General features: G+C 40.8%; 1 protein-coding gene across 3 annotated transcripts; it reads left to right on the top strand.

Moving 5' to 3' along the window:
* Positions 1-392: 392 nt before the first annotated feature.
* PDZD7 (PDZ domain containing 7) lies at positions 393-25,614 on the top strand. Of its 3 annotated transcripts, XM_081329357.1 has the most exons (16): positions 393-833; positions 2,340-2,480; positions 3,060-3,234; positions 6,663-6,839; positions 8,027-8,174; positions 10,223-10,283; positions 10,994-11,446; positions 11,782-11,967; positions 12,705-12,746; positions 14,035-14,180; positions 15,597-15,688; positions 16,458-16,561; positions 18,055-18,126; positions 18,728-19,327; positions 21,928-22,028; positions 24,913-25,614. In XM_081329357.1, exons 1-16 carry the CDS (start codon positions 644-646, stop codon positions 25,057-25,059), a joined length of 2,835 nt encoding a protein of 944 aa, XP_081185483.1. In that variant the 5' UTR covers positions 393-643; the 3' UTR covers positions 25,060-25,614. The 3 variants fall into 3 exon arrangements, with proteins under 3 accessions (XP_081185483.1, XP_081185482.1, XP_081185484.1); XM_081329356.1 differs by lacking the exon at positions 12,705-12,746 and having other exon boundaries at positions 7,964-8,174; XM_081329358.1 differs by lacking the exon at positions 12,705-12,746.
* The last annotated feature ends 1,029 nt before the right edge of the window (positions 25,615-26,643 follow it).

Here is a 26,643-nt window from a genome sequence, read left to right on the forward strand (position 1 = left end):
TCTTGGAAAGGAAAGACTCTGACCTCATCTTCCTTTCAGTTTTAAGTTTAACCATTTCTTTCCTGAATCAGCTTTATTCATAACTCTCTGCTCTTTGTTCTACATACTGTATAAATTCCTTGCTGCACAATACTTTTGCTACTTTGAAATTCTCCATTCATCATGTTAATTCCTAATAATATGTCTGCAGAGAGCATATAAATGTTTATGTGTGTGTGTGTGTGTGTATATATATATATATATGTGTGTGTGTGTGTGTGTGTGTGTATAATTACATATTTGTGGTTAATATAGCACAACTGTATGGAAGGGAGAGCAAATCACAGATCAAACCCACTGAGAAGCAAGATGTTTTCACTAGATCCACCATTTTAAAGATAAGAACATTTTCTGTATTTTTTGTATTTGTATTTTCATACAATTTTCATTAGCAAAATGAACTCACATGCCCAATAGCAAGATGCACTGGAATATACCCAACAACTTTTTCCTCTGAAGAAAACAACCAAAGGGGCCAAAATCCAACTCTGTCCGCCTTCATGAGGAAAACAGACTCTTCCATCACTCAAAAGCTGCTCCAAAAGATCCGTAGAATCAGATGGCTTGAAAGTCTCTCCAGGAGCAACCAAAGTCTGATCTGGCCATGGCTCATGTTTCTGATTCCTTCCCGAAGTTTTTTCCTCCTGCTCATTCTCAGGACTCCAGCAGTGACATCAGCATAGCTAACCTCCTTTTGCTGAGCAGGCAGAATCGTCTTATGAATGGGAATAATCAAAACTTCCATCCATCATCACCTATGGGAAGAGTTATTCTTATCAACGCACCACTAGAAGGTACTTTTGGGTTAAATAGGGAAGACAGTACACAGATGACATTTCTCATATCTTATTTCTGATTTCATAGCTCTGATGTAGTTTATGAATATTCATCAAAGTTGAAATTAAAGTTTCCAAATCTTATTAGCAGCTTGTCTTCAAAATTTAGTGTCCTTTTAATGAACAATAGTGAAAGGTTCTACCAGTTAGGCATTTGTATAACATAGATAACCTTTATTCACAATTACATAGCACTTGTGTATTCATAGACTTCTACTCTATTTTTCTATGTACACACATTACTGGATTAATAAAGAAATATGGTTTAAAGATTTAATTTCAGTAATGAAGCATGACCATCTTCTAAATATTGTGGTGGATTTTAATATATCGACTTCCACAACTATCTACACCCATCCAGATATGTTGGGCTATGAATTTTGTCAGTCCAAGCTAACAGGCTCAACAGATGCACTAAGAACTATCATCCTACACATCTAAAAGGCCCTTGGGGAGGAAAATTTGTTCTAATAGAAAAGAAAAATATATATGTATGGGGGGACAACTGTTAAGTCTCCCTAGATTGTAATCAAGGAATGGATCAGGACCAACTTTACAGTTTGGGGAAAATGCAATGAATGGGAAAATGATGAAATAGGCAGGCAGATGATGATAGATTAGATAGATAGATAGATAGATAGATAGATAGATAGATAGATAGATAGATAGATAGATGATAGATAGATAGATAGATAGATAGATAGATAGATAGATAGATACAACTATACAGATAGATATAATTATATGTAGATATAGAGACGTAGACATAGAAATAGGCACAAATAGAGAGGCAGTTTGGTCTAGTGATTAAAGCACTAGGCTAAAATGTGGGAAACTGTGAATTCAAGTCCCACCTTAGCTATGAAAGCTAGCTGGGTGACTTTGGGCCAGTCAATCTCTCTCAGCCTAACTCACAGCATTATTGTTTGGGGGGGAGGTAGAAGTGTTGGATGTGTTCACCTCCTGGAGTATTTATAAAAATAATAAATAAATGGACAGAAGCAGGATTTTCTTTTTTTTCTAAATCAAATGAGATATTTTTGTAATTTGTAAAATTATTTCAGGATTTAAACCAAATTTTTGTGTCTTACTTCAAAACCAACCCATGGAACCCATGAGGAGAGCTCAGGGGTTTGATCTCATGCAGCAACCATGGAGTCTTGGTTATTCGCTTTTTAAATAACCTGTCTGAGATTTATAACACAGTCCGAGGCCTTTGGCTCCAGCCTATTTCATTATTATTCTTAAAATTGGTCATTTTGGGGGGCGGGGGGGGAAGAAAGGCTGATCTGCACATAGTTCAGAAAAATGTCTAAAACATTTCTCCTGATTTTCTGTCTATGGAATTGAAAATGTGTTTTGGATGCAAGATTAAGCATCCACTGGGCATGCCAGTATATTGAGGTGTTTGGTTTTTTTGAAGCTATACCTTCTTTACTATTTTGTCTTATATTCCCTTCCCAGCTAACAGTGATGAGAGTGAGGCTATCAATGCCTTTACAGTGGAGAAGAGCAAAGAGGGGAAGCTGGGTTTCAGTGTGCGTGGGGGCTCTGAACACGGCCTGGGTATTTTTGTCAGCAAGGTGGAAGAGGGCAGCAGTGCAGGTCAGTAAAATGGCTTCAACATTCCCAGATTTATCTGCTTATAAATTATGAATATAAATACATATTCTGGGTTCAATGCTGTCACTTCTTCTCCAGTACATGTGTCTGGCTATTGTAACAAAAAGATAAATAATGTCACTGAAAGGTCACTCATCAGATATTTTTCTTTGTATATCATATTGCTAAATCTGACATTTTAGAATGTTTTTACTGACGTTCTGGAAAATATATGTCAGGATTCACATACTTGCTTATGACTATCGTGAACATTCAGCATTTTGATAATGTGAAGATAAAAAGCTATGTATTTCAAAACACTTGAAAAAACCTACAGCTTTATCCATATAGCACAAAAAAAGAGATAACCCCAAACTGATATTTATCTTAATATTTGGGTAACATACTATGTGTCCTGCAATATACTGCATATAAATGGATAATAATTCAAAGTTCTAATCTATTTTGATGTTAATAAGTTGCTGTAGTTTGTCTCTTTGTTGTTTAAGTAGTTTGTTAATTTTAGTAAGCTCAGAAAAAGAAAATCTATGAAGCTGAGCATTCTCTGCTTAATATAAACAGAACAAGCCGGCCTTTGTGTTGGGGATAAAATCACAGAGGTGAACAGTGTGAGCTTGGAGAACATTACAATGGGAAGTGCTATCAAGGTCCTGACAGGGAATAACAGGCTGCGAATGGTTGTGAGACGTATGGGCAAAGTGCCAGGGATAAAGTTTTCCAAAGAAAAGACTACATGGTAAGTTGAACTGCCAACTTGTACCCGTTGCCAATTTGTACCCATTGTTGTCAACTATGGATAACCCAAAAATCACAATTGTACTAACTCAGACTGGCTTAAGAAGAGGAGTGACCAAGGGATCAGGTTTCCTAAGATGCAAGGAAATGCTATTAAAGTAAACTGTGATAGGGAACCGGATGGGGGAAAGGTCAAAAGGATGTGAGGTTACTGGGCTAAACTTCCTCTTCCAAAATGAACTACTTTAAAACTATGGTTAAGAGTGGGCTTCACTTGTATAATGTGAAGGTAGCATATGAAGATTATATGTGGGATGGGGGAGAACCACCTAATTTAATAAAAGGGGAAAAGGGGAAGGAAGATAATCATGCTGCCTGAGATGTGGCTGAAAAATTGAGTCCATTGGAACTCACAGCAGCATACAAACTGCACCCTTTGGATACTAACTTCCTTTGCTTAAGCAGGGCAGGTGTGTCAGATATCCTCAGATCACACCTTGGGAAGTGATAAGCTTGGGGTAAAAAACAAAACAAAACACCTGTGATGAGAATATTGGGAGAGGGGAAGTCCAAGCCAGAATGAATTTCTTGATGACATTTTATTTAAAATAATTTCCATCTATTATCAGCTCTGAAAATTCTCTGTGACATGTAAACTTGAATACAATGCACCATTAAATATCAGATTATGGTACAAAATGAGACATGATGTCAGTACCAGATATCAGGCAGTTAATATTTGATAGGGCTTGATAGGTAATTTGAAATGTAGTGTTATTTAATATTGGGCAATACAGACAATTGATATACACTGATGTATTACAGTAGTTTTTGAACTTCCTGACTTCAGAGGAAGTTTAGAGTCTTAACATCTATGCCATAAAACCAACAGAGTTCATAGAACTGGCATGGAATGCTCAGCTCATCCAGAACTGTATTTTAGCCTTTTCCTTTCTCAACTGTGTATTTAAAATTGGCTCTGACAATGGGATACATTTTTGCTCTGATCATACTTGAATAATGTCTTGCAATAATAGCTAGCATGTAAGCTCATTTAATAGGTAAAAGGCAATGGTTTGTGATAACATGCAACTGACAAAAATAACAACATGTATATGGTAGAAGCCTTTGAATTCATTTGTAATGTAAAAACAATTTCAGAAAAAATAAAAATCAAATTAGTATTCAAAACACTTTAAATTCAAAACACAAAATAGTATTGAATTTGAATATCTGAAAATATTTATTTGTATTGAAGAAAGAATATTTCCAGAGGAGCAATTTATAATTCATTTCTGCATTAATAATTTATATTATTATTCAGTCATCACTGTAGAAATAAATCACTAATAAGGAGATGGTTTATTTTGCCAGAACAATGTACTACAGTTCACTAATGCAGAAATGCTCGTCTGGCTACTGCTCTTCATATACTAACTAGTACAACCTTCCCCAGCCTGGATACTGTTCAGATAAGTGACTAACTTCTACAATATGATTGAGGAAATCTGGGAATTGAAATGGGAATGGAAGTCCATACTTTGGACGGCACCAAGCGGGAGAAAGCCTGCTGTCATTTGGTAATGGCAACAATTAGAAAATAAACACAGGTCAGCCTAGTGGAACAAGTTTTCATTCAACAAAACAATTTTATTTACAAAATATAGGTGGTCCTTGACTTATGACCACAACAGAGTCCAAAATTTTTGTTGCTAAGCGAGATTTTGTTAAGTGAATTTTGCCCCATTTTACAATCTACTTTGCCACAGTTGTTAAGTGAATCACTGCAGTTGTTGAGTTAGTAGCATGGTTGTTAAGTGAATCTGGCTTCTTCATTGATTGTACTAGTCAGAAGGTTGCAAAAGGTGATCACATGACCCCAGGACACTGCAACCGTCATAAATATGAGTCAGTTGCCAAGGGTCTGAATTTTGATCAGGTGACCCTGGGGATGCTGTAACGTTCATAATTGGGGAAAATGGTCACAAGTCACTTTTTGTATTGCCATTGTAACTTCAAATGGTCATTAAAGAAAGTGTTGTAAGTCCAAGACTACCTATAAGACATATTTCAATTTATTCATACTATAAAGACATTTTAAGTGTTCTATTTTTCTTAAAAGTTATGTTTCTTTCCCTTCCATCCAAATTCCACTCTACCCTTTCTTCCTACCTGTAAGTTCTTATGTTTCTTTTACCCTCTAAAGGTAAAGGTAAAGGTAAAGGTTCCCCTGCACATGTGTGCTAGTCGTTTCCGACTCTAGGAGCCGGTGCTCATCTCCGTTTCAAAGCCAAAGAGCCAGCGCTTGTCCGAGGACGTCTCCGTGGTCATGTGGCCGGCATGACTAGACGCCAAAGGCGCACAGAACGCTGTTACCTTCCCACCGTAGTGGTCCCTATTTTTCTACTTGCATTTTTACGTGCTTTCGAACTGCTAGGTTGGCAGAAGCTGGGACGAGTAACAGGCGCTCACTCTGTTACGCGGCACTCGGGATTCGACCCGCTAAACTGCCGACCTTCTGATCGACAAGCTCAGCGTCCTAACCCACTGAGCCACCGCGTCCCTCTATCCATTGCTAAATGTCCCTTCATCAAGTGCTGATTTTATTTGGACCTATTGCTGCTTACCTCATGGGAAAGTTTTCTTAACTTCAGTTAGCTTGGCAAGCTGTGAGGATGTTTCTTTCCCCTTTGTAAAAACGAGGCTGCAGTCATGCTGTGTTTCGTTGGCTACTGCTTGCCCCCTTCCACCTCATATTTGGATCCCTGCCAATATGTTGATTAGTCACATCTTCAAAGTCACCGAGAGTCATTAGGTTGTGTCACCATGTCAGTTTAAAAAATACTGTAAATACAAATAAATAAAATCATAGGTATTCCCTTCCTGCTCTGGCTTTATACATACAGAGGTACAGGAATAGCTCCTGCTCCCCCTGCCTCCTTTTTTCTGCCACGCAGAAAGCCAGAGCCTTCAGTTACTGAATGACTGCTGCTTAAGTTCCTCCATCTGGAGGTGATTGTTGAAAGAGCAGAATATAGATTTTCTTAGCGCATCACAGTATCATTAAGTACCAGTCCCACAGTCTAGTAGGGATTTTTGAAAACAGCTTCTTCTGAAATTCTAGAAGGTTGAAGGTGCAAATATACTTGGAAAACAGGCATTCTCTTTAAAAGTATAAATCCAGATGTATTGGGGGGGTGCTGATTATATAAATAAGGAGGGAGGGAATCACATATGCCGAAATGGGACTGTTTATATAAGTTTGAGGGCCACAGCCGGATATGCTCGTGCATTTTGATCAGCCTTGATTGAAAATAACACCCACTCCCATGAAGCTGGAACGAGTTATCTCTCAAAGTGGTAGTTTGCAGGCATCTTCAAAGACTTCAGCTGCTTAGAAATTATTTCTTAATTCTTTACCTCTCACAGGGTTGATGTGGTAAACAGGCGCTTGATTGTGGAGAGGAGTGGCTCCACTCCCTCAGATACCAGCTCTGAGATTGGAAGGCGACACATCATCCATCTCTACACCACATCTGATGATTATTGCTTGGGTTTCAATATCCGCGGAGGGAAGGAGTATGGCCTTGGCATCTACGTTTCCAAGTGAGTCTCGCTCTTCCTAGAGACTTCTCTGTTGAGTATTTCAGATCCTGATTTAGATTTAAATTTCACCTTAGCTGCGATGTTTCCTTTTCAGGGAAGTAAATTGCCTATTGCAAAATAGCAGTGCCCAAGATCTTGATTGGTTTGTTAGTGGCTGAATTGATAACCTCCACGTCAAAAGCTGCTTAGTTTCAATGGGAGATTTTATGTTTTTGCAAATAGTAAGCATGCAGTGGGGATGATCCAACCTGAGATTTCAGAGGGAACAAAACATTCAAAACCTGATCATGACTGCCATTGCAGTTATAGATTTGGGCTAAGGCTCCCTCCCCCTATAATTAAATTAGAATATAAATCACCCTTTAGGGGAAGGTAGAAAGGTTAGACAGACATTATGATTATCAGTTTAATCACTTAATCCATAACAATATAATGTATAGAATTAGCATGGGCCACCCTAACCCCATAAAGCCTTATCCTTTGGTCTTCTTTCAGCCCAATTTCTTCTGTCTCACTTATGGTTGATTTTTCAGAACCCAAAAGGAACTCTATGTTCTTTTGGTATACTAATCACATCCTCTGGGTCAGAGATGGGAAGACACTTCTATAAGAACATAGGTCATGGTCTGATACAATTTGGGAATATAATCATATTCAGCACTGTATAAGCTTGGATTTTATTTATCCAAATATTCTCTATAAAATAAAGCATGTCATTATCTGCACAATACAATATTGAATATTAGGAAATTTATCAGAAATAAATGTTTACTGTCTCCCACACTGATTGCTAGAAAAATGTGCAGGCTGTTATGTAGCCTTCCACAACCTGTATGCTCACCAGATATGCTGAATTACAACTCACGTTATTCATAATTATTTACAGTGGAAGATTTCAGTCATTGTCCAACATATCTGGTGAACACTAGGCTGAAAAACAGTTTTATTTAATGAATACTGACATCAAGATTGGTAGAATGCTATGAGAAAGCCAGGAAAAACTGACCTAGGGGAGCTTGCCTTCCCATTTTTAACATAGACATTTTATTTCTTTTCAACATTGTTGCTCTCTTTCCCATTCTTAAAATGTGCCATTTTCTTCTGCTCCTACCTTGTTTGCTCAGGAAAAGCCTGATCTTTCTTTCAAATGCCCCCCTTGTGCTTGTTCGATGTTGTATCATTCCCAGAGTGGATCCTGGCGGGCTGGCTGAGCAACATGGGATCAAAGTTGGTGACCAAGTTCTTGCAGCCAATGGAGTCAAGTTTGATAACATCAGCCATAGCAGGGCAGTGGAAGTGCTAAAGGGGCAGACCCACATCATGTTGACCATTAAGGTGAGGCTGATGTCTTCCTAAGTATTAGTCAAAAAAAAGTTGTAGCAAGGGGTATTAATCACAGAAGGGCTAAGATTATCCAAATTATATCCCATTCTCATTGTTATTAAAGAAATGATAGATGCTAGGAGGAGATAGAACTTCATCAGTTCTGGAAAGGTGCAGACCAATCACCTCAGCCAGCTAAGCTTTCTAGTACCGTATTTTCCAGCATATAAGATGACTTTTTAACCCATGAAAATCTTCTCAAAAGTTGGGGGGTCGTCTTATACGCCAGAAAAAAAACATAAATCAGTCGAGCGTCCCCGTTCTTGCAAAGCCGGGCCACCCCGCGCAACCGAGCTATCTCCGGCGCGGCTCCGGGACATGGCTGGGCGGGAGCGTCGGGCAGCTCTCCCCATGCGAAGGCGGCGCTGCCTGAGGGGAGGGCCTCGCGCCCGCCAGACTCACCTGTCACCAGCACCGCTCTCCCCCCGCGGGGATGTGCTTCCGCCGGGCGGTGCTGGCCGAGACGAGCCAGCAGGCAGCCGCCGTGAGCGCGGTGCTGAGGGGCAGCGGCAGGATGGCCTGGCCCAGTGCCTGCAGGATGGCCAGCAGCCCCACGTGCAGCAGCAGCCGCCGGCTCAGCAACAGGTCCGAGCGCTGGAGCCGCACCGCCAGGCTGCCCAGGAAAAGCATCCACACCGAGAGGCTGCACGCCCAGTCCAGCTCCATGAGGGGCAGGGCGGGAAGCCGGCCGGGAAGAGGGACCGGGAGCCCGGGCCGAGCACGCCTCGGCTGACAGTGAGAGGGAAGCGGCACATGAGTTGTAAAAAAGAGGCGGCGGGCGGAGCTGCCCCGCCCTGCGCCCAATGGGAGAAGTTCAAGGCCTGGGGGGGAAGCAGGAGGGGCGCCGGCCATGGCGGGGTGGCGGCTGCCCTCCGGCGCTGCCTGCCGCCTGGGAAACGCTGCGCCTCGGGGGCCGGCAGAAGCGCGGGAGCAGCGGGAGGGCCGGTGGGGCCAGTCGGGCCTTCGCCTCCTCTGCGACGGACAGGGAGGGCAGGGCGGCCCTCCGCTCTCGCCTTTGCGGGTCTTGTATGCGCAGGTGCAATTGGCAAAAGTTGCCCCCTCACCGCCCCCCACAAGGCCTAGGAGCCCTCAGGTGAAACGGCCCCTTTTGCGCGTCCCCCGCGCCCTCCCCTGAGAAGAGCCTCCTGGGCTGAGAGGCGTCCTCCCGGCCAGAGCTCGAAGGCAAGAGCCCCCCCCAGCAGCCCCTCTTCCCCGCAGGGGCCCGAGAGCCGCCTTCCGTGAGGTGGAGCTGGACCCCAGGCGCTGGTGGGGTGGTTGCACCGCCCCCCCGCAGGATGCCTCCCCTGCATCCCCCTGGGGAGGGAGCGCCCGCCCGCCGCCAGGCCGTTCTAAGTTCCAGGAACTTCCGGGGACTTCTGGCGGGCCTGGCGCCCCTCTCGCCCGCAGACCACGCAGCAGCCCTCGCCAGCCGGCCTTGGCATGGCCGCCCCAAGCCCGCCTCTCCAGCGCGTCTTCCGAGCCCACCTGGCTGACCGCCTCCTGGGCGGGGCTTGGCTCCAGATGCGCGGCTGCTCCGTCTGCAAATGTGCTCTCAAATGGGTGGGTGGAAGGAAAAGCCCCTTTGGGCTTCAAAAGGGAGGCTTTGCACCATCTGCATCAGACGGGGCTGAATCGGGCTTGTGTCGGACACTTGGCAACTGGCATGTAAGTATTTTCCGGCATATAAGACGAAAAACCTTGAAAATCTTCTTAAAAGTCGGGGGTCGTCTTATACGCCGGGTCGCCTTATACGCCGGAAAATACGGTATACTTTTCTGTGCTCCAAGTGTACTTGGATTTCTTTTGCCAAGTGAATCCCTCCTTAAGTTGCTCTGGGACAAATATAGCAGATCCAATTTCATCTAGAAAAGGACCTAACCATGAGACACGCATTTATCAGTGTTTCTCCACTTGGTTAGTATCTTAAACTTTCACACATTGTTTCTCAGGCAGCAAATGACCCCATGACACATTGCATCTCTTCTATCCCGCCCTTCTAGGAAACAGGGAGATTCCCGGCATACAAGGAAATGGTGGCTGAATACTGCTGGCTCAACAGATGTAAGGCATCTTTTTGGAGAGGGGGTTGCTTTATTAAGGAAGAATAAGGGATGCAAATCAATCTGCAATTTTTTTCGTTATTGGATTTCAGAAAACATTCTTTTGCTCTGCTACCCTTGCACATAAATGGTTCTACTTTAAGAAACATACAGGAACCCAAGAACAGGTGCTGTGTTGCCCAGAGAGATATTTATGGTGGCCAATTATCACATCCCAGTAGGGTCTTTAACCTAAATACTTCCTTGCAATATCAAGGATCAGTATACCAGTGGGTATCATTGTTTATTGTTATCCTTATGTTATGATTTTTATCCTAATACATAAACTACCTAAAGCTGTCTCTGTGATTGAGGCAATATACAAACTGATGAGATGATAGATAGATAGATAGACAGACAGACAGACAGATAGATATGAGAGGGATAAATATACAAATACATGTATGATAGATATTAAAACCAAAATATTCTACAATACCATGTAGATATCAATGGTACTCACATAGCCAACTGAATGCAGCAGTAGTAATGGCAATACTTGCATTATCTGGCAAAGTAATGTTTTTTTTCCTTTATGCAAAATATAGCACATTGAGTGCTGGGAAAACCAAACCAATGAAATGCATGAAATATGTACACCTTGCACAACAGCTATGTATTTGTTGTATACTGAAGTCCTCCTAACAGCCAACTTTTACTTTTTCTTTGCAGTGACTAATGGCCAGTTGCAGCAGCTGTCCCAAACCTCTGAATCCAGCTCGTCCATGTCATCCTATTCCTCAGGGACCCCCTTAAGCTCCATGAATGGCCTATTTATGGCCCCAGTACCCAGCTCAGCGGAAAGTTGCATGGTTGATGTTGGCGTCTCCGCAGAGTTGCCAGTTCAGAGCCATTTGTCACAGAGGGCAGAGACTGCCATGCAGACAGAACCATTGCCTGATGGGGCCTTCTTTTCAGGGAGCCTGATCTCAGAAACCCAGAGGATTGTGCAGCCCATGGAAATCCTAAAGGACACGGCCATTCGCACAGAAAGCCACCTGAGAAAGCACCAGCCATTTGTTAGCAAGGAAATCACAGAGCCATCCCCCAAAATGGCTCTTCTACTAGCGCTCAGCCATCCCCGTCTGCCCATTAAGCGATCACAGAGCTATCTGACCATCTGTGGTATGTGTCACTAAGCCATTATGACTACCTCTATTTGATTATTTAAAAGGATAGATTATCTCAAAGGGCAACATCACATAAACATCCAATTACTTTTTTAGCTCTATTACTAATTTGTTATTCTCTCTCTCTCTCTCTCTCTCTCTCTCTCTCTCACACACACACACACACACACACACACACAATTTTTCTGATCATCTTTGAAAATGTCAGTTATAATACTTTGCTGAAACGATAATGCCCTGCGGGCTTTGGAGGCAAGGCTGAGATGTCATGTTATTCCTATAGTTGTGATCATCTGATTTGACTTCCTGAATTTCCCCCTCTCCCCCCAGAGGAAAAGCATCAAAGAAAGAAAGGGAAGCTGCTATCATCAGAGAAGAAAGTCACTCTCCAGCGCTCCAAAACCCTGATAAACTTATTCTTTAAGAGCACCCGACTAGGGAGGCCAAGCTCAACCACTGGATCCCTGGAATCACAGAGGCAGCCCAAATTACCTGCACACTCTGAAGGGGAGAAAGGTAATAAAAAGTGAGCTTTTTAAACAAATAGCCAAGGGTAGGGAGTTTTTCAAAGCATAGACTGTATGGAACCCAGAGGGTTTTCAGGGTTCAGTTTTCAAATTTTCTAAAGGGCTAAAGTAAGCATTGGAGACTTTGGATCAATAGGTCCTTGGTATACAAACAGTCATGTCTGGAGAAAGGTACTAAAATCCTGTTCAAATGTTTTTCATTTAACTCATGCATACATAAGAAAAGATATCTGACAAATTGTACCTTGCCATAGTAATGCTGCTTTCCTTGGATTTCTGATGCAATTGGGGGCAGTAAAAAAAAATCAGACTTTCAAGCATCATTTGCATAAAAGAATGCAAAATGAGAGGCAAATATTGCTTTTGCTCCTGAGCCCTATTTCCCAATCTTGGCAACTTAAAGAGAGAGAATTCTGAGAGATGAAGTCCACACCTCTTCAAATCGCCAAGGTAGAAATACTCTCATCCAGAAGCTTAGCTCGGAGTTAACCACCCTCCAGAGGCTATTAGATCTGAGCTGCAAAAATCTGGACAACCAGATTTCTCCAAGGATTCAGAAAACACTTTTGGCTATATATCTTTCAAGGATTGCAAGTACTATGTGCAAGTACTATGATAAATAGTACAGTATAGTAGCTCTAGGCCAGTCTCTGCTCATCCACTCTTCTTCATTAGATTCATAATCCTTTTGCTGTTGGTCTTTCTCCCACTGCCCTTAATCTGCAGTTAACATTATCCAGCAATTTGTGAACCGGACTCTGAAACGAGGTAAATGAGCAGGAGTGCAGCATGCGCTTGGTGTAGTGTTCATATGTGTGCTTGGAAGTACGGAATGCTCAGTGCAAATTCAACGTTTGTTATTTGCTTTCTTTAGACCTTGCCTTTCCATAATCATTAAGGGAAAGCAGAGTATAAATTAAACTAATCTCTATACCAAAGCATATACTAACAATTTATTACAACATAAGAATTTGGTGATCTAAGGTCACACTTTCGTTAGTTTGCATGCCATATTTGTTCATCTTCCATGACAAAACTTGTCATTGTTTTGTTTCTACAATAGTCAAATATAAGTTTTCCTCTGGTAGCTGAATCATTGTAAGTAACCCTTACTTGAGGATATTTTGGAAAGGACTGATTAACCTATCTAAAACCCAAGCTCATTTAGTTGAGCTTCACAATTGTCTCGAATCATTCACAAAATTTCGTAAGGCCACAGGCAGCACATGTATTTATTTTATTTATTAATTTGGTTTATATACCGCCCTACTCCCAAAGGACTCAGGGCGGTTTACAAGGCAAAATTTAAAAACAATATAATATAAAATTAAAATAAAATAAAATTAAGTCTAGCTGCAAAAAATTAAAATCACAATTTAAAAACATTAAACCCCTCAGTCCAGACCAGATAGCTCAAAGAGCCAGGTTTTTAGGTCCCGGCAAAATGAATGAAGGTTGGGGGCAGTCCGGAGTTCCGTTGGCAGTTGATTCCATAGGGCAGGTGCACCCACAGAGAACACCCTCCCCCTGGGGATCGCCCATCTGCAATCCTTGACCAGCGGTACCCTGAGGAGGCCCTCCCTGTGGGAGCGCACAGGACGATGGGAAATTGACACTGGCAGCAGGTGCTCCCTCAGATAATCCGGGCCCATGCCATTTAGGGCTTTATAGGTCATCACCAGCACCTTGAATCTCACCCGGAGGGCAACTGGAAGCCAATGCAGCTCGCGGAGAAGAGGTGTTACATGGGAGTATCGGGAGACTCCCATCACAACTCGCGCGGTTGGTGTCCTGTTTTTTTTTTTCCATGCTGGCGTGCAAAACTGAAATGGCATCATTCCATCCGGTATCTGTATCCATATCCTGGCTCTGATAATCTTTCATTAGAGGATTTTGTGTGGGAGGGTTATTGGAAATTGCATGCAGAAATCTGGCAGCTTGTTCAGACATAAAACAGCATGTGTGTGACTTGCAGCTGTGCGCTTCCAGGTTTGAGCAGGGCCAACATGTTTTGTTCAGTGCTGATCAAACATATACACTCCTTGACCCTCTCCAGGAAAAGGATGCTCCTTTGTGTCTCTGAGCTCCAAGGCACCTGAGAAACACAGTGTTGGTGACAGCCACCTGCTGCTCATTGAGGACATGGCCAGGAAGCTGCTGATGGAAGATGAAGTGGCAGCTGTATTGCGACATTGCACCCGAGTAAGGCACATCCCTCATGCATTCCAAGGGATTCTGATTTAAATATCATGCGGGGATTTCCAGCAGCCTTCCAAGTACTGTCCTCTAATTGTGCTGAACCACCACTGCTGTAAAGCTTTAACTCAATGTTGTATTTTCTATCATTTCTTGCAGAAAGGTGTTGGTTGGCTTGCTTTCTTGTATTTGAGACAATTCACCCAGAGCCCCCTGTTTTACAAATATACATCTATGCACATACACAGTATACTTACATAGTGCGGGGATGCCTTAGTTCAGGATGCCTTAGATTAGCAAAACGTTTTTAAAATTATTTTTTATTTAAATTAAATAGTAAAAGAGGGGAAAAACACACAGAAAATTATGCTGCAAATACATGCATTCTCAAGAACAAAGGCAACACATAAAAAGTGTTTTTTTAAAAAGTGAAAAAGAAACAAAATATATTGTTTTAACAGTTCACATGATTACAAAATATAAATATTATTCAAATGTATATATACTTATTTCTAATACACTTATATAACTATCAATGTTTAAACTTGCTCTATGTTGTATAAATGAGTTCCATATTTCATTATACCTGCCTATACAAAGTCTGTCTATAGGCAATCCACTTATAGGTGTCAAGTGCAATTAGTTTTTCCATTCCTTGAATAAATGAGCCACTTTTATCTTTCCAAAGCTGTGTTATTAATCTTTAGGCCATAGTTAAGGGACTGAGAACCCATTTATGTTGTCCAATTGTCAAATTCCATATAATAGGTATATAATTCAAGAGAATATTCTTCTCTGAAAATTTTAGTTTTTGTTCAGATTAGCAAGCCTGCCAATCAAATGGCAGTGTTGGTTTTCACCAGGTTAAACTAGCTTTCCACAACCTTGTTCCCTCCAGGGAAGATTCCAGAATTCCCAGCCTAATTTGCTTTAAGCAAACCATGGGGTGAGGGACCAGGTTGGAGAAATTTTATTTAAACTACTGGCATATCCCATTTCTCATCATCTGCAGAACAGCCATTAGAGGGAGCTTTGAACCAATGCACAGTAGGAATTTATGTCTAGAGTACTGGTAGGAAGTTATTGAAAGACACTAGTTTTCAAAATTCATAAAACCTGAAATAGAATGATGGGAAAATACAACTATGCAATTCTATATTTAATGCTGCTTGATGTCTAGTAATAGAGTTAATATTTTCCCCTTAAAATGCCTGTGGGAATTTTATATTCCCTGAATTCCTGAAGTCAAACTATTGAATAGGGAGCATAAGTCTTAAGTGACACAGGTGGCCTTCACACGAGTGATAGGGTAACAAGGATGGGGGGTGGGGGAGAGAAGGCAGTTCACACAATTTCCAAACCAGGATAACCAAATAAAGCACCTATTCTTTATTTGATGTTGATCGTTTTTCCCTCCAAAAGTACATCCGAGAAGGAGGGGTGGAAGACCTGGTGAGGCCGCTGCTGGCAATTCTTGACCGTCCTGAGAAGTTGTTGCTTCTCCGAGATATCAGGTAAGAATAAGTTCAGGCATCCTGACCCAGGTTTGAGATCCCGTCCAGCCACAGAGCTCACGAGGTAACTTTGGGGCCTTCCTTTTCAGCTAAATATAACTCACCAGGATGGTTGTCCTGAGAGTAAAATGAGAAAAAGCCTTGAACTTCCTGAGGAGAAACGGGGCATATATTATGAATAATGTCATACATAAACTCATACACACACATGAAAAAAGAATATATAGGACATGTTTAAGATACACCTATTCAGTGGTGGGATTCAAATATGTGAACAATAGGTTCTCTGTGTGGATGCCGCTTCTGGAAGTCCATTCTGTGCCTGGGCAACAAAAAATTAGCTACCGGTTCTACCGAAGTGGTGCGAACTGGCTGAATCCCACCACTGCACCTCTTGTTGTGATTCCTTCAGCAATTTAATAGCCTTCCCCAAGCACCCATCTTCTCAATGTGTTGGACTACAATGCCTATAACAGTCTTCCCCAAGCATCTATTTTCCTAATGTGTTGGACTACAGTTCCTATAATGCCTATACAATGCCTGCAGACATTATCTTATGCAACATGACCCTTAGCTGCTGTAGGTAATGGAATATGTATTCTTATATATCACGATTATGAAACTATGGTGGAATAATGTTATATGTGGGCTCCTTAAAATGGTGGTTATGTTCACCCTTAGAAACACCTGTATTATGTCTGCATTATGGATGCAAACACCGATCTGCATTATAAATCAATGATCCAGAATTTTCCTCCTTTTTTCCCAGAAATGTGATTACCCCTACAGATCTTGGCCGCTTTGACAGTATGGTGGTACCCCTGGAGATGGAAGCCTATGGTGCACTCAAGAGCAGAACAGGCGAGGAAATCTGTAAGAATTGCATTTATCATCTTTATTTATATTGGGTTTATTTATATTGTGGATAGGCTGGATTTCAGAATTATCTCCTTTAGGGTATATGGCTTTTTTAAAGTTGAAGTCTTATAAAAAGAATTCTCTGGGTGGATGACAACAGTTAAAACAAATTGAAAACAACAAAATAAAGCACATTGATCAAAGATGGCACAAAAATAAAATAAACCAAAATGTATGGATATGCATGGCGGAAAAGATTCCTTTACCTAGAGGTTTATGACCAGGAAAAGAACATTTCAATTTATTTGGCCATTTTAAAAAATCCAGATAAAGAAAATAAAAACCTCAAGTCGGTTATTATTTCCTACAAAGCATTGCCTGGATTGGCAATGCAGCCACAAGCCATTGGCCTACTTGAGGCAAAGAAGAAAGCGGTGTCCATCTCCTACTCCCTGTGCAAAAGTCAATAAAATTAGCATCAAATCTCTCTTCAACAGTTTCACAGCACAACAACTCAAGGAGGAGAAGGCAGCTCTCTCTTCCTTTTAACACTTTACTGCTGCCCTTCAGGATCTGCATCTACTGCATTTGCTTCTCTCCTTCATCTTTGCAAAATGGGAACGTGCTCCTCTCCTTTTCCTTCCCTGCAGATATGATTCTCTTTCGAATAGACAATTATATAATCAGTCCAGGTCTATACAGAATGGTGATCAAAGACAGTGAAAGTTTAATTTCAACTCTTCAACGACTGCCAGAGTTGGAACTTGCAGGGCCTTAGTACTGGAACTAATTAATATTGAATGGGGAGGGGCATCTATAAGCATATTTTGAAATGCTTAATGCTCTGTGCAATGCGGGAAACATGATAAGAGGCTTATCAACACCCTAGTATCACCAGCAAATCTTGACAATTGACAACCAGCCTTGCCTTTAGTCTGCCGTTTATGCCAACAGTTGACCCTTGAAATGATGGCAAGTTAAAAGAGTGCAAATCTTTCTTTTTCTTTCTTCCTTTCTCTCTCTGTCACATACACACACAAACACAAGCATCTGGGAAGAAAGCATTACTTCCAAACAATTTTGAGCTGTGGAGATTCTACTGTCTAGACCAGGGGTAGGCAACCTCAGCTCTTTTATGACTCGTGGACTTCAACTCCCAGAATTCCTGAGCCAGGCTGGCTCAGGAATTCTGGGAGTTGAAGTCCACGAGTCATAAAAGAGCCGAGGTTGCCTACCCCTGGTCTAGACCAATGTTTCTCAACTCTGGGAGCTTTAATAGGAATGGACCTCAACTCCCACAATTCCCCAGACAGTGTTGGCTGAGGAATTTTGGGAGTTGAAGTTTACCCATCTTAAAGATGCTAAAGTTGAGAACATTGGTCTAGAAATTAACTACACAGAGAAAGCCACCAAATACCACCTATTGCTGGGGTATCCAAAAATCTCAGAAATAGTATAGAATATGGGAAAGAGAGTGAGCCACTCTTTTTTTCTCTCTGTGTCTACAGTAAGATCACCTGCCCTCCGCCCAGCACAACATGAAACACCCCCAAAGAGACATCTTATCACTCCAGTGCCTGGTGAGTTTTTCTGTTAACTTCCCTTCCACCCTCCTGTCCCTGAAGCCGGTTTAGCTATAACTGTAACACAAGAGTTTGAATTCTAGACTTGAAGAAAATTATACAGATGTAATGATTGTGCACAACTTTAAATGTGCACACTTCATCTCAGACACTGCATTTATATCTATGTAGGAGACTATTTTTTATAACTGGATTTCTAAAATAAAATAAAATAAATAGTAAAAAGTAAGATGGCAGTTGTGAACAGTGTGACTCTGCCACTTAAAAATAATTCAAAGAACAATTAATTGGACAGAAATAGTGTTGAATCGAAATACTATTGGCATACCTGGTATAAGCTGGCAATACTACCTACCAAATATGTCACAAGGGGGTGATCTGAATTTCATTAATTAGGGGGGAACTAATACACACACATAAACACACACACAGCAACATGCTTATATGTTCAATATCCGGGGCCAAAATTTCACTCCAAGACCTACACAACAGTAATGTTCACTTCAAGCAGCAAATACTGGATATGTTCCCTTCTGTAATTTTCATAATACGGGGGGGGGGGAATGATAATGATCTGATCTTGTGAATCTGGTTATAGATTTCAGGGGTAGTTTTCTTCTGAAACCAGTGATGACCAACAGGGCAAATGGGGAGAAGGAACACAAGGAGATACTGAAAGATGCCATGGAAAGACTGCAGCTCTCTCCCAGACATGGACGGACTCAACCTCAAAACTATACTCCTCTTGCTGATGTGCCACTGGATGCCTACACTCCCAACAGGGTCTCTTCCTCAGTGACCAGTAGCAAGGAACCCCTTTGGAGTCTAACTAAACCTACTAAATCCTCAATGAGCTCCCTACACACTGTATCCTCTCAGGTGCAAACCCTGGATGTACAACCTGGCAGAGGGAGGCCTCCTTCTTCAAAATCAAGCCATAGACAGGCTGTAGCATGGGGACCATATGAGGAAATCTTGCCTGCCAAGGATACCCTCTATTCTGTTATTAATCGACCATGCACAGCTAGGCCCCTGCTCTCACAGCTCTTCAAGGAAACCTCAGCTACTGGCAAGGTAATGCAAGCAGAAATGGGAGATAAGATCCCAGAGAACCCGCTCCAAAATGGCCCCCATAACAAGGAAGAGGAGGAATATGAATTGGTGACTGTCAGCCTATCCAAGAACAAGCAATCTCTGGGTAAGCAGACCTCTCTAAGTTGAAATGGAGAGAAGCAGACCTATTGCTAGGCAGAGTGAGAAGCCTCAGCAAATCACTTTTGGTGTCATAAATGGATAGCAAATTGCGAGTTATTACACTGGTAACAATTGCATTTTTCTTACTTTTCAAGGACTTCTCTGCTTTTCTGCCTCATGTGCCAAAATAACTTGAACAATACTTCTTTAGTAGTCAAAGATAGATCATGGGGAAAAATAAACAGGGAAGGGAAGAATACAAGTAGAGTGAAAGTAGAAGAGCTTCAGGGAGAGAAAGTAGGACTCTTCTGATGAGAAAGTATGAGAAGATAATCTAGTACAAATATTTGGAAAGTGGATGTAAGGAAAGGCAGTGTGGAGGCTGCTGGGGCCAAGTATAAAAAAAGTTTACAAAATGATAACAGAAGCATGTGGAATTTTCTATAAGGAATACTGGGCAACCAGTAAGAGTAATGGGCCATCCTTTGAGAGAAAAGAAGTGCAGCAACCAGAAGGTACATTAAATATTAGGATGACCATATTTTTTATTCTACTACTGAATGGTGCCATGATCATGTAAGAAGAGTATATATCATAAATAGAAAAATAATTGTAGTGGCAAATGAACTTCAATAATAAATCAGTATTTACTTACCTGATTAGATAAACAGAATAACCACGGGGGGGGGAACAGTGGGTTTGGGAACAAGCCTGACTTCCTGCTGGTTTCCCCATTGATTTTGCTTTTGGGAAGGTGGCAGGCAGTGTTGGAAATCATATTCACACGACTATAGGGACATTGCAACAGTCACAGTTTTGCAAATAAAACTGTTCTGAACCTTGTGGAAATTTCAGTTCCACAAGAGTAATGGGTCCTATAGTTTTTTCATGTTCTTTAAATTAGTGGATTTTAGATATCTTGATTCAAAAATGGTTGTGGTCTAATGCACCCTTTGGGCTAATATAAGGGTGCAAACAGACAAATAGATAAACACAATTAGATTTTTAGTAGTATGCAGAGGAAAATGTTTTCTTGTTGGAATTATGATGTAAAGGCTGTAATGAGAAAAGAAATGCATGCAAAAGAATGAGTTCTTGAAAAATGAAGAAAAACAGGATACTGTGCAATGCTTATAGAGAGAAAAAGATAGTAAGAATGTAATCAAAGAGAGCAAGTAATGCTTAAAACTAAACAAAATAGAGCAGGGGTCCTCCACCTCCAGTCTCTGGCCAGTTTGGAACTGGGCTGTGCAAGTGGCAAGTGAGCCCACAAGTTCTTGTTGTTCTCTGATAGAAAGCACAGGGTTAAAAAAAATGAATGTAAAAATTATAGCAGGATTATTTTTTTAAGTATGTCTTGGGAGAAGTTTGGTAGAATTCTACTCAAAAGAGTTTTAAAGGTGACAACAAACAAAATTTGGAGATGTGCTTTTATGTCAGGCACAGGATGTGTCTTCAGCTGATGACTGGAAAATATATGTATGAGATAAAGTTTATTGCACAATAAGAAGAACGTTTTGATAATGTTTTAAATTATGGAAGGGAAGGAAAGAATGGAATTGAACGATGTTTGCTGACTGTGGTGAATGCAATATGATAGAAATAAAATAAAGTAAATGTGTACCTTTCTGGGCAGACATGATGTTGTGTGGGTTGATAATCCAAAAGATTTGCAGCAAATGTTAGACTGTATGAACCAATGAGTGGTACAGAACTGAAAATTAATGAATCACAGACCAGCTAGTCTAAAAAGAACAATTGCAAGCTAAACACAAAGGTGAAAAACTAAAACAAGTAGATAAAGTATGATGATGCTAAGTGTAAGGGTGCTTGGGCGCACTTGCAGAAATAAGAATTGAGTATGTAAAAAAAAACCAAAAGTGGAACACAGTGAGTATGGGTTACTGAAGAAGTGTGATAAACAAAGAGAGATAGGGCCAAAAATGAATGGGTACTAAATGATTGTGGACTGAATACAAAAGTGAGAATCCAGTACAGAAGAACTTTTGAGTTGGTCTTATAAAGAGAATGAATGAGGATTGATTTGGGGAAAAAAGAGTGAACAAGATGAAAACAAGTAGAGGACTGAGGAAATTTATAAGATTGTGAAGAAGAGACCGTGAAAGTGTACATAAAATATAGTAAAGTAAGGATAGTTTACTAGAATAAAAAATTTATGGAAAAGCTTGGTGTTGGTGTCAATTAGATTGCTCTTGTCAAATCAGTTGGAAGAAATAACATTGTCATTTGCTGATTAGTACAGAATCCTTTAAACTACACATCTCTCTGATCCTGACAGCTCTCTCAATAAGGAAACAAAGTCTGGCCTGCGTAGTACTTGTGTGAGAGACTAACAGGAAATCCCAGTTCAGAATATGAGGTTAAAAAAAACATCCTGGAAGAAGACAATGACAAACTGTTTCCATATTGTGCAAAAAATAAATAAATAAATACGCAGGCTTGTTGGTGAAGTCATCAGTAGCCAAGTTTAACGTGCAGGATGCTTACTTTTTAGATTGGTGTAATTCTATCTTTGAGATGGATTTACAGAAACTCAAACATGCCACCACTTTCTAAATACTCACAGCACTGTTGGTTTTCCAGGCATCAGCATTTCAGGAGGAATTGAATCCAAATTGCAGCCAATGGTGAAAATTGAGAAGATATTTCCTGGGGGAGCAGCATCTCTGAGTGGAGAACTGGAGGTAGCTGAAGCAGTAGGGAAGGGAAAATGGGGATCTGTCACTACTACTAGCTGGACAAATAGGAGGTCCAGATGTTTCTTTCTTTAACAGCTTAATGAAGTGTTCTAATACCATGATCAACTTGCTACAGCCATCCATATTATATAATGAGTAAGCTTCTCCCTAAGGCTTTCCTGCGCCGAACAGCTGTCTGGCGGCCCAGCTGAGGAGCCACTCAGCTGTTCGGTGACATCACTAGCCTCCTCCCAGGTATCAGTCATCTCCCTCCCCCCTCCCATCAATGTCGAGCCCACGGGGCTTGACACATCGCTCAAGTGTAAGTCTTGCACAGATTTCAGTAATTATATTTTTTCTCCTGCTTCTGAACTTGTAGTAACAGACTTTAGTTTCTCCAAGTGTTGCATAGATCATTTTCTTTCAAAAGAATTTTTTATCAATTAAACTGCATAAATTGATTGCTTCAGAAACTCTGTTGAAAACTACACTTCTTCACACACCCAGCAGGACAGCAGCAGCCGCACTCTTCTTGTCCCATTATAGCAAGATTATAGATGTAACTGATGCAAAGTCACTCAGGAAAATAAATATTGGAACAGGGAACATCACTTTGCTGTCTTGACCGGACTATATTCTTTGCCTCTCCTTCTTTTCTGGCACTATGCATGCCCATCTTGCCCAATACTACATATATTTATTCAAAAATAAGACCACCATGTTCATGGGGGCCTCTTCAAAACATCAACCCATGTATGAAATTATGAAATAATTAGTAATGTTCTTACCGTTGCACACTGTCTTTCCATTTCTGTAACTAAAATAATGAGTAATCTATTGATGTGTTGATATACAACTTTAATGTAAAATGCACGCTGCATAAGAATTGACTGATTTTTCTGGGAGAAGAAACAATAGTTTTAGTTATACAATCAAGTTCTCAGTTAATCAAATTAATCTTGCAAATGTAGCAATTCTGCCATTATACCGAGAGGAGACAGTTTCGTAACCATACCCTGAATCTACTTGTTTTTTTTAATATGAGGTAACATGAGGTACGTTTAAATGTAACCAAGCCAAAAAAATAAAATATAAAAGAAAGAGGTATCAACTTAGTAGACAGAGGTTAGAATGACTCTACAACTTGCCATTTTTATTTTGGATTATTCAGTCTGGAATGATTTCCATACTGTAATCACAACAAATATGGACTATTCCAGACTGTCCCAGACCTGCAGAATGAGGATAAAAATGAATTGATCACAATGTGAACAAAACTTTACGCAGAATAAAATTCAGATTCGAAGGACTAAAAAGGACAATTGATCCATCTTCCCTCCTCCTTCTGACTGCATTGAAGACTTTGCTGTTTTTTCATACCACAGCCTGGCCATTTTGTTCATTTAAACTGATTCCTACCCTACACGAAACAAACTTCATTGTGCTTTGTAGCTAAAGGCCTAGCAACATACACACCCCTTTGTGCCATTCAGGGTCCCTCATAGTTCAAGGCACTGTGCAACATTTCCCAAGGCCTCTTTAATGAAGCTGGGGGGTCGACAAAGAACCATTGTGGACTTTGGCCAGCCTGCCCGCCCACCAGGCTGCTCTAATTAGATTTTCCTCTTTGGGGCCTCTTTCCTTTAGAGGTTACAGGTCTCATTTACGCTGATTTGGATTAAAGCCCCAAATGGCTTTAGGATGCTAGGGCAGATGGGAATGGGATTGACTGGTAAAAACACAGGTGAAACCCCTTTGCAGTTCTTAAACTTCACTAGAATCTAGAGTTTCTAACCTATTAACTGGAACCGGCCAAAATGGTCGTGTAATGCTAGTGTTTTAGTGGCTTTAACAGGTATCCAGTCTATTCCTGAACCCACTTTCAAGCCTTGGCACACTTTTTCCAAGCCTCTAGCATCTGCGAGCTGTTCTCAGCAGTACAGGAAAGGGCTGGAGCCACTTCTTGCAGCTTTCTTCTTGCTTTGGATTGTAAAGGCGGATCAGACTTGCCGCTTAATGGAAGTATCAAAGTTTGAGTTGGTGAAGGCCGCCCTATATACCTTAACAGGACTTTGCCAATTTCCAAGAATCCTTAATCCTGTTGTCTCTTCTGCTTGTTCTGGAAACAATATAAGTATAAAGGAGTTTGTGGAAATTAGGACTAAGAAAACCTTTATTTTCCTACTTATTTACTCAGGGTTGAAGCGAAGGTATAGATTAGGAGTTGAGAACAGATTAGAAGATCCAATTTGGGATCTTTTTTGGTGACCCAGAGATGCCAATTTATTTTGAACTAATTTAAGAGCCTGCTCGACCCATTGCTATATCATTTAAATGTTGGAAGGGTTCAGATTAGGCTTCAGAAATACTATCGGTACTAATTGAACTATTCACTAATATTAGTGCTTCAAAATTCCCACATCTAATATATACAGGTAGTTCTTGGCTTATGACCACAATCGAGTCCAAAATTTTGATTGCTCAGCAAGGCAGGTGAGTGAATTTTTTTGCCATAATTGTTAAATGAATCTGCAGTTGTTAAGTGAATCATGTGGTTATTAAGTAAATCTGGCTTCTCCCATTGACTTTGTCAGAAGTCAACTGGGAAGATTACAAATGGCAATCACCTAATGCAACTGTCATATATACATGCCACCTGCCTTGTGCCTAAATTTTGATGTGACCATGGGAGTGCGAAAACTGGTCACAACTCACTTTTCTTCAGTGCTGCTGTAACTTCAAATGATCACTAAACAAATGGTTATGAGTCGGGCACTATCTGTAACCAATGATGACACATCAAATCTGAAAAGGGTAGAATTGTAATTTGCTATGCTTTTTTTACTGTTTTTCAGTTTTGTCCCATGTTTCTTTTCTTTGTTTTTGCTAGGCTGGCTATGAGCTGGTTGCAGTAGAGGGAGAGAGTCTACAGAATGTAACGCACCAGCGAGCTGTGGACATAATCCGCCAAGCCTACCGCAACAAAGCTAAGGAGCCCATGAAGATTGTGGTGAAGGTGCCGAAGAAAATCAAATAAATATTGCAAATCAAGCAATTTACCCCGAAGAGTGTGATCAGTTCAGAAATCAGAGTGCTGCAATGCTAGTGTTAATGAAGAGTCTGTTTAACTATACCTGCTTATTGTTCAGAAAGATATGGCACTCGGGAAACAAATTGGTAGCAGTTCGCTAAAATATCTGTCATTCAGTAAGCTTTCAGGCTTAATGGAGCAAGTAATAGTTTCCCAGTTCTAGAGAGGCCTGGTTGGAACAGGAGCAGGCAAGAGATCACATTGCCCAATTCAAGCAACAAGTATTGTTTCCAAAACTACAGTTAGCTGCAAGTGGGCAGCTGTCACCAAGAGCAATTGTTTTGAAATGAGCTGGCATCTCTCTATGGAGGAAATACTGTTTTTGACATTCCGATCCACCCCAGTTGATACTCCTAGATGATAAGGCCATCTCCAGCTAACTGGAGCCAGAAGGAAAAGACTACAAAGAAAGGTCAATATTAATCACTGGAGGGATATTTGTGAACTCGTGTTCAGTAATGCACCATAGCATTAAATTTAATAAATTTACCTAGACTCGTGCATATGTAAGTGAACCATAAAGTATGAAAGACAATAATCCAATATCTCAGATTGTAAATTCAAGACTCTGGATATAATATTCTCACTTGAATCTCCTTAAATTCATTCTTGAGTGAATAACAAACTGGCAGTGATCCCAAAAAGAAAACCCAGGAAAACAAAGAGACAGTTGTTGTTTTGTATCCGGCCTCAAAGTTACTCTTAGTGATTGCAATGATGCAAGTCACCAAGGTACGTAGACTGAAAAAAAAAATCAAATTACTGCTTTTATAGTCTTCTCTAAAAGCCAGATTCAACAGTGTCTTCAAGATCACCTAATTAAGAAGATTAACTAAAGAATATTGTTATTGTTATCTCACTCCTGAGCTGAAGTAACTATTGTGGATCAACACTGGCTGATTTCCAGATCAATATTTCTCATATGGAACAATTGTCAGCTGTTTACAAAGTGCCGCCACCAGCCAGAGTGGAAGAAAAAAATGCAGTAGTGGTAGAAGTTCATTTAGACCCAGTTTTTGTTTTCAGACCCAGGAACAAGAGCAGGAATGAGAAATTACTAAGCGTACTCTGTGCTAGACATCAGATAAATTTTCATCTCTGCCTTTGTCCACCATTAGAATAATTCCACCCTCTGCTCATTCTTTCACATTTCATTGCCCCATCCATCAAGTTTACATGTGACTTTTCTTAAAAGAAAATAGACATTTTCTTAAGTTTTTTTTTTATTTCACACTTTTCTTTTGGTTTGTACAAAAAAATTTACACCGCCTGGAAAATATACAATTTCAGAAATAAAGTAAAAGAAAAATATACAGTGGTGCTTAAAGTGGGTTAAGCAAGAGGTATAGGTTGCTAATAATTACAGAAGTAACATGCACCAAGCTTTTCCTTTGGTCTAATGTTATTTGTCTCAACGCACCCATTTTGCAAGCTCCTCTCATAACAAGGGGCAAAAGAGAACACTGTGTAGAAGTGAACAGAGACTGCCTCTTCTCTTGGAATGCACGGAATTTCCAGAGTGTAGCTAAA

The sequence above is a fragment of the Vipera berus genome (assembly GCF_964194415.1).
Source record: "Vipera berus genome assembly, chromosome: 5".
In the NCBI taxonomy this organism is placed as follows: domain Eukaryota; kingdom Metazoa; phylum Chordata; class Lepidosauria; order Squamata; family Viperidae; genus Vipera; species Vipera berus.

Excerpts from the sequence above, each read along its gene's own strand:
- PDZD7 (XM_081329356.1), top strand. The coding sequence starts at position 644 with ATGGCTCATGTTTCTGATTCCTTCCCGAAGTTTTTTCCTCCTGCTCAT. Across the intron at positions 3,235-6,662 it reads TCCAAAGAAAAGACTACATG|GGTTGATGTGGTAAACAGGC; the intron begins GTAAGTTGAACT and ends TACCTCTCACAG. Across the intron at positions 18,127-18,727 it reads TCTTATCACTCCAGTGCCTG|ATTTCAGGGGTAGTTTTCTT; the intron begins GTGAGTTTTTCT and ends ATCTGGTTATAG.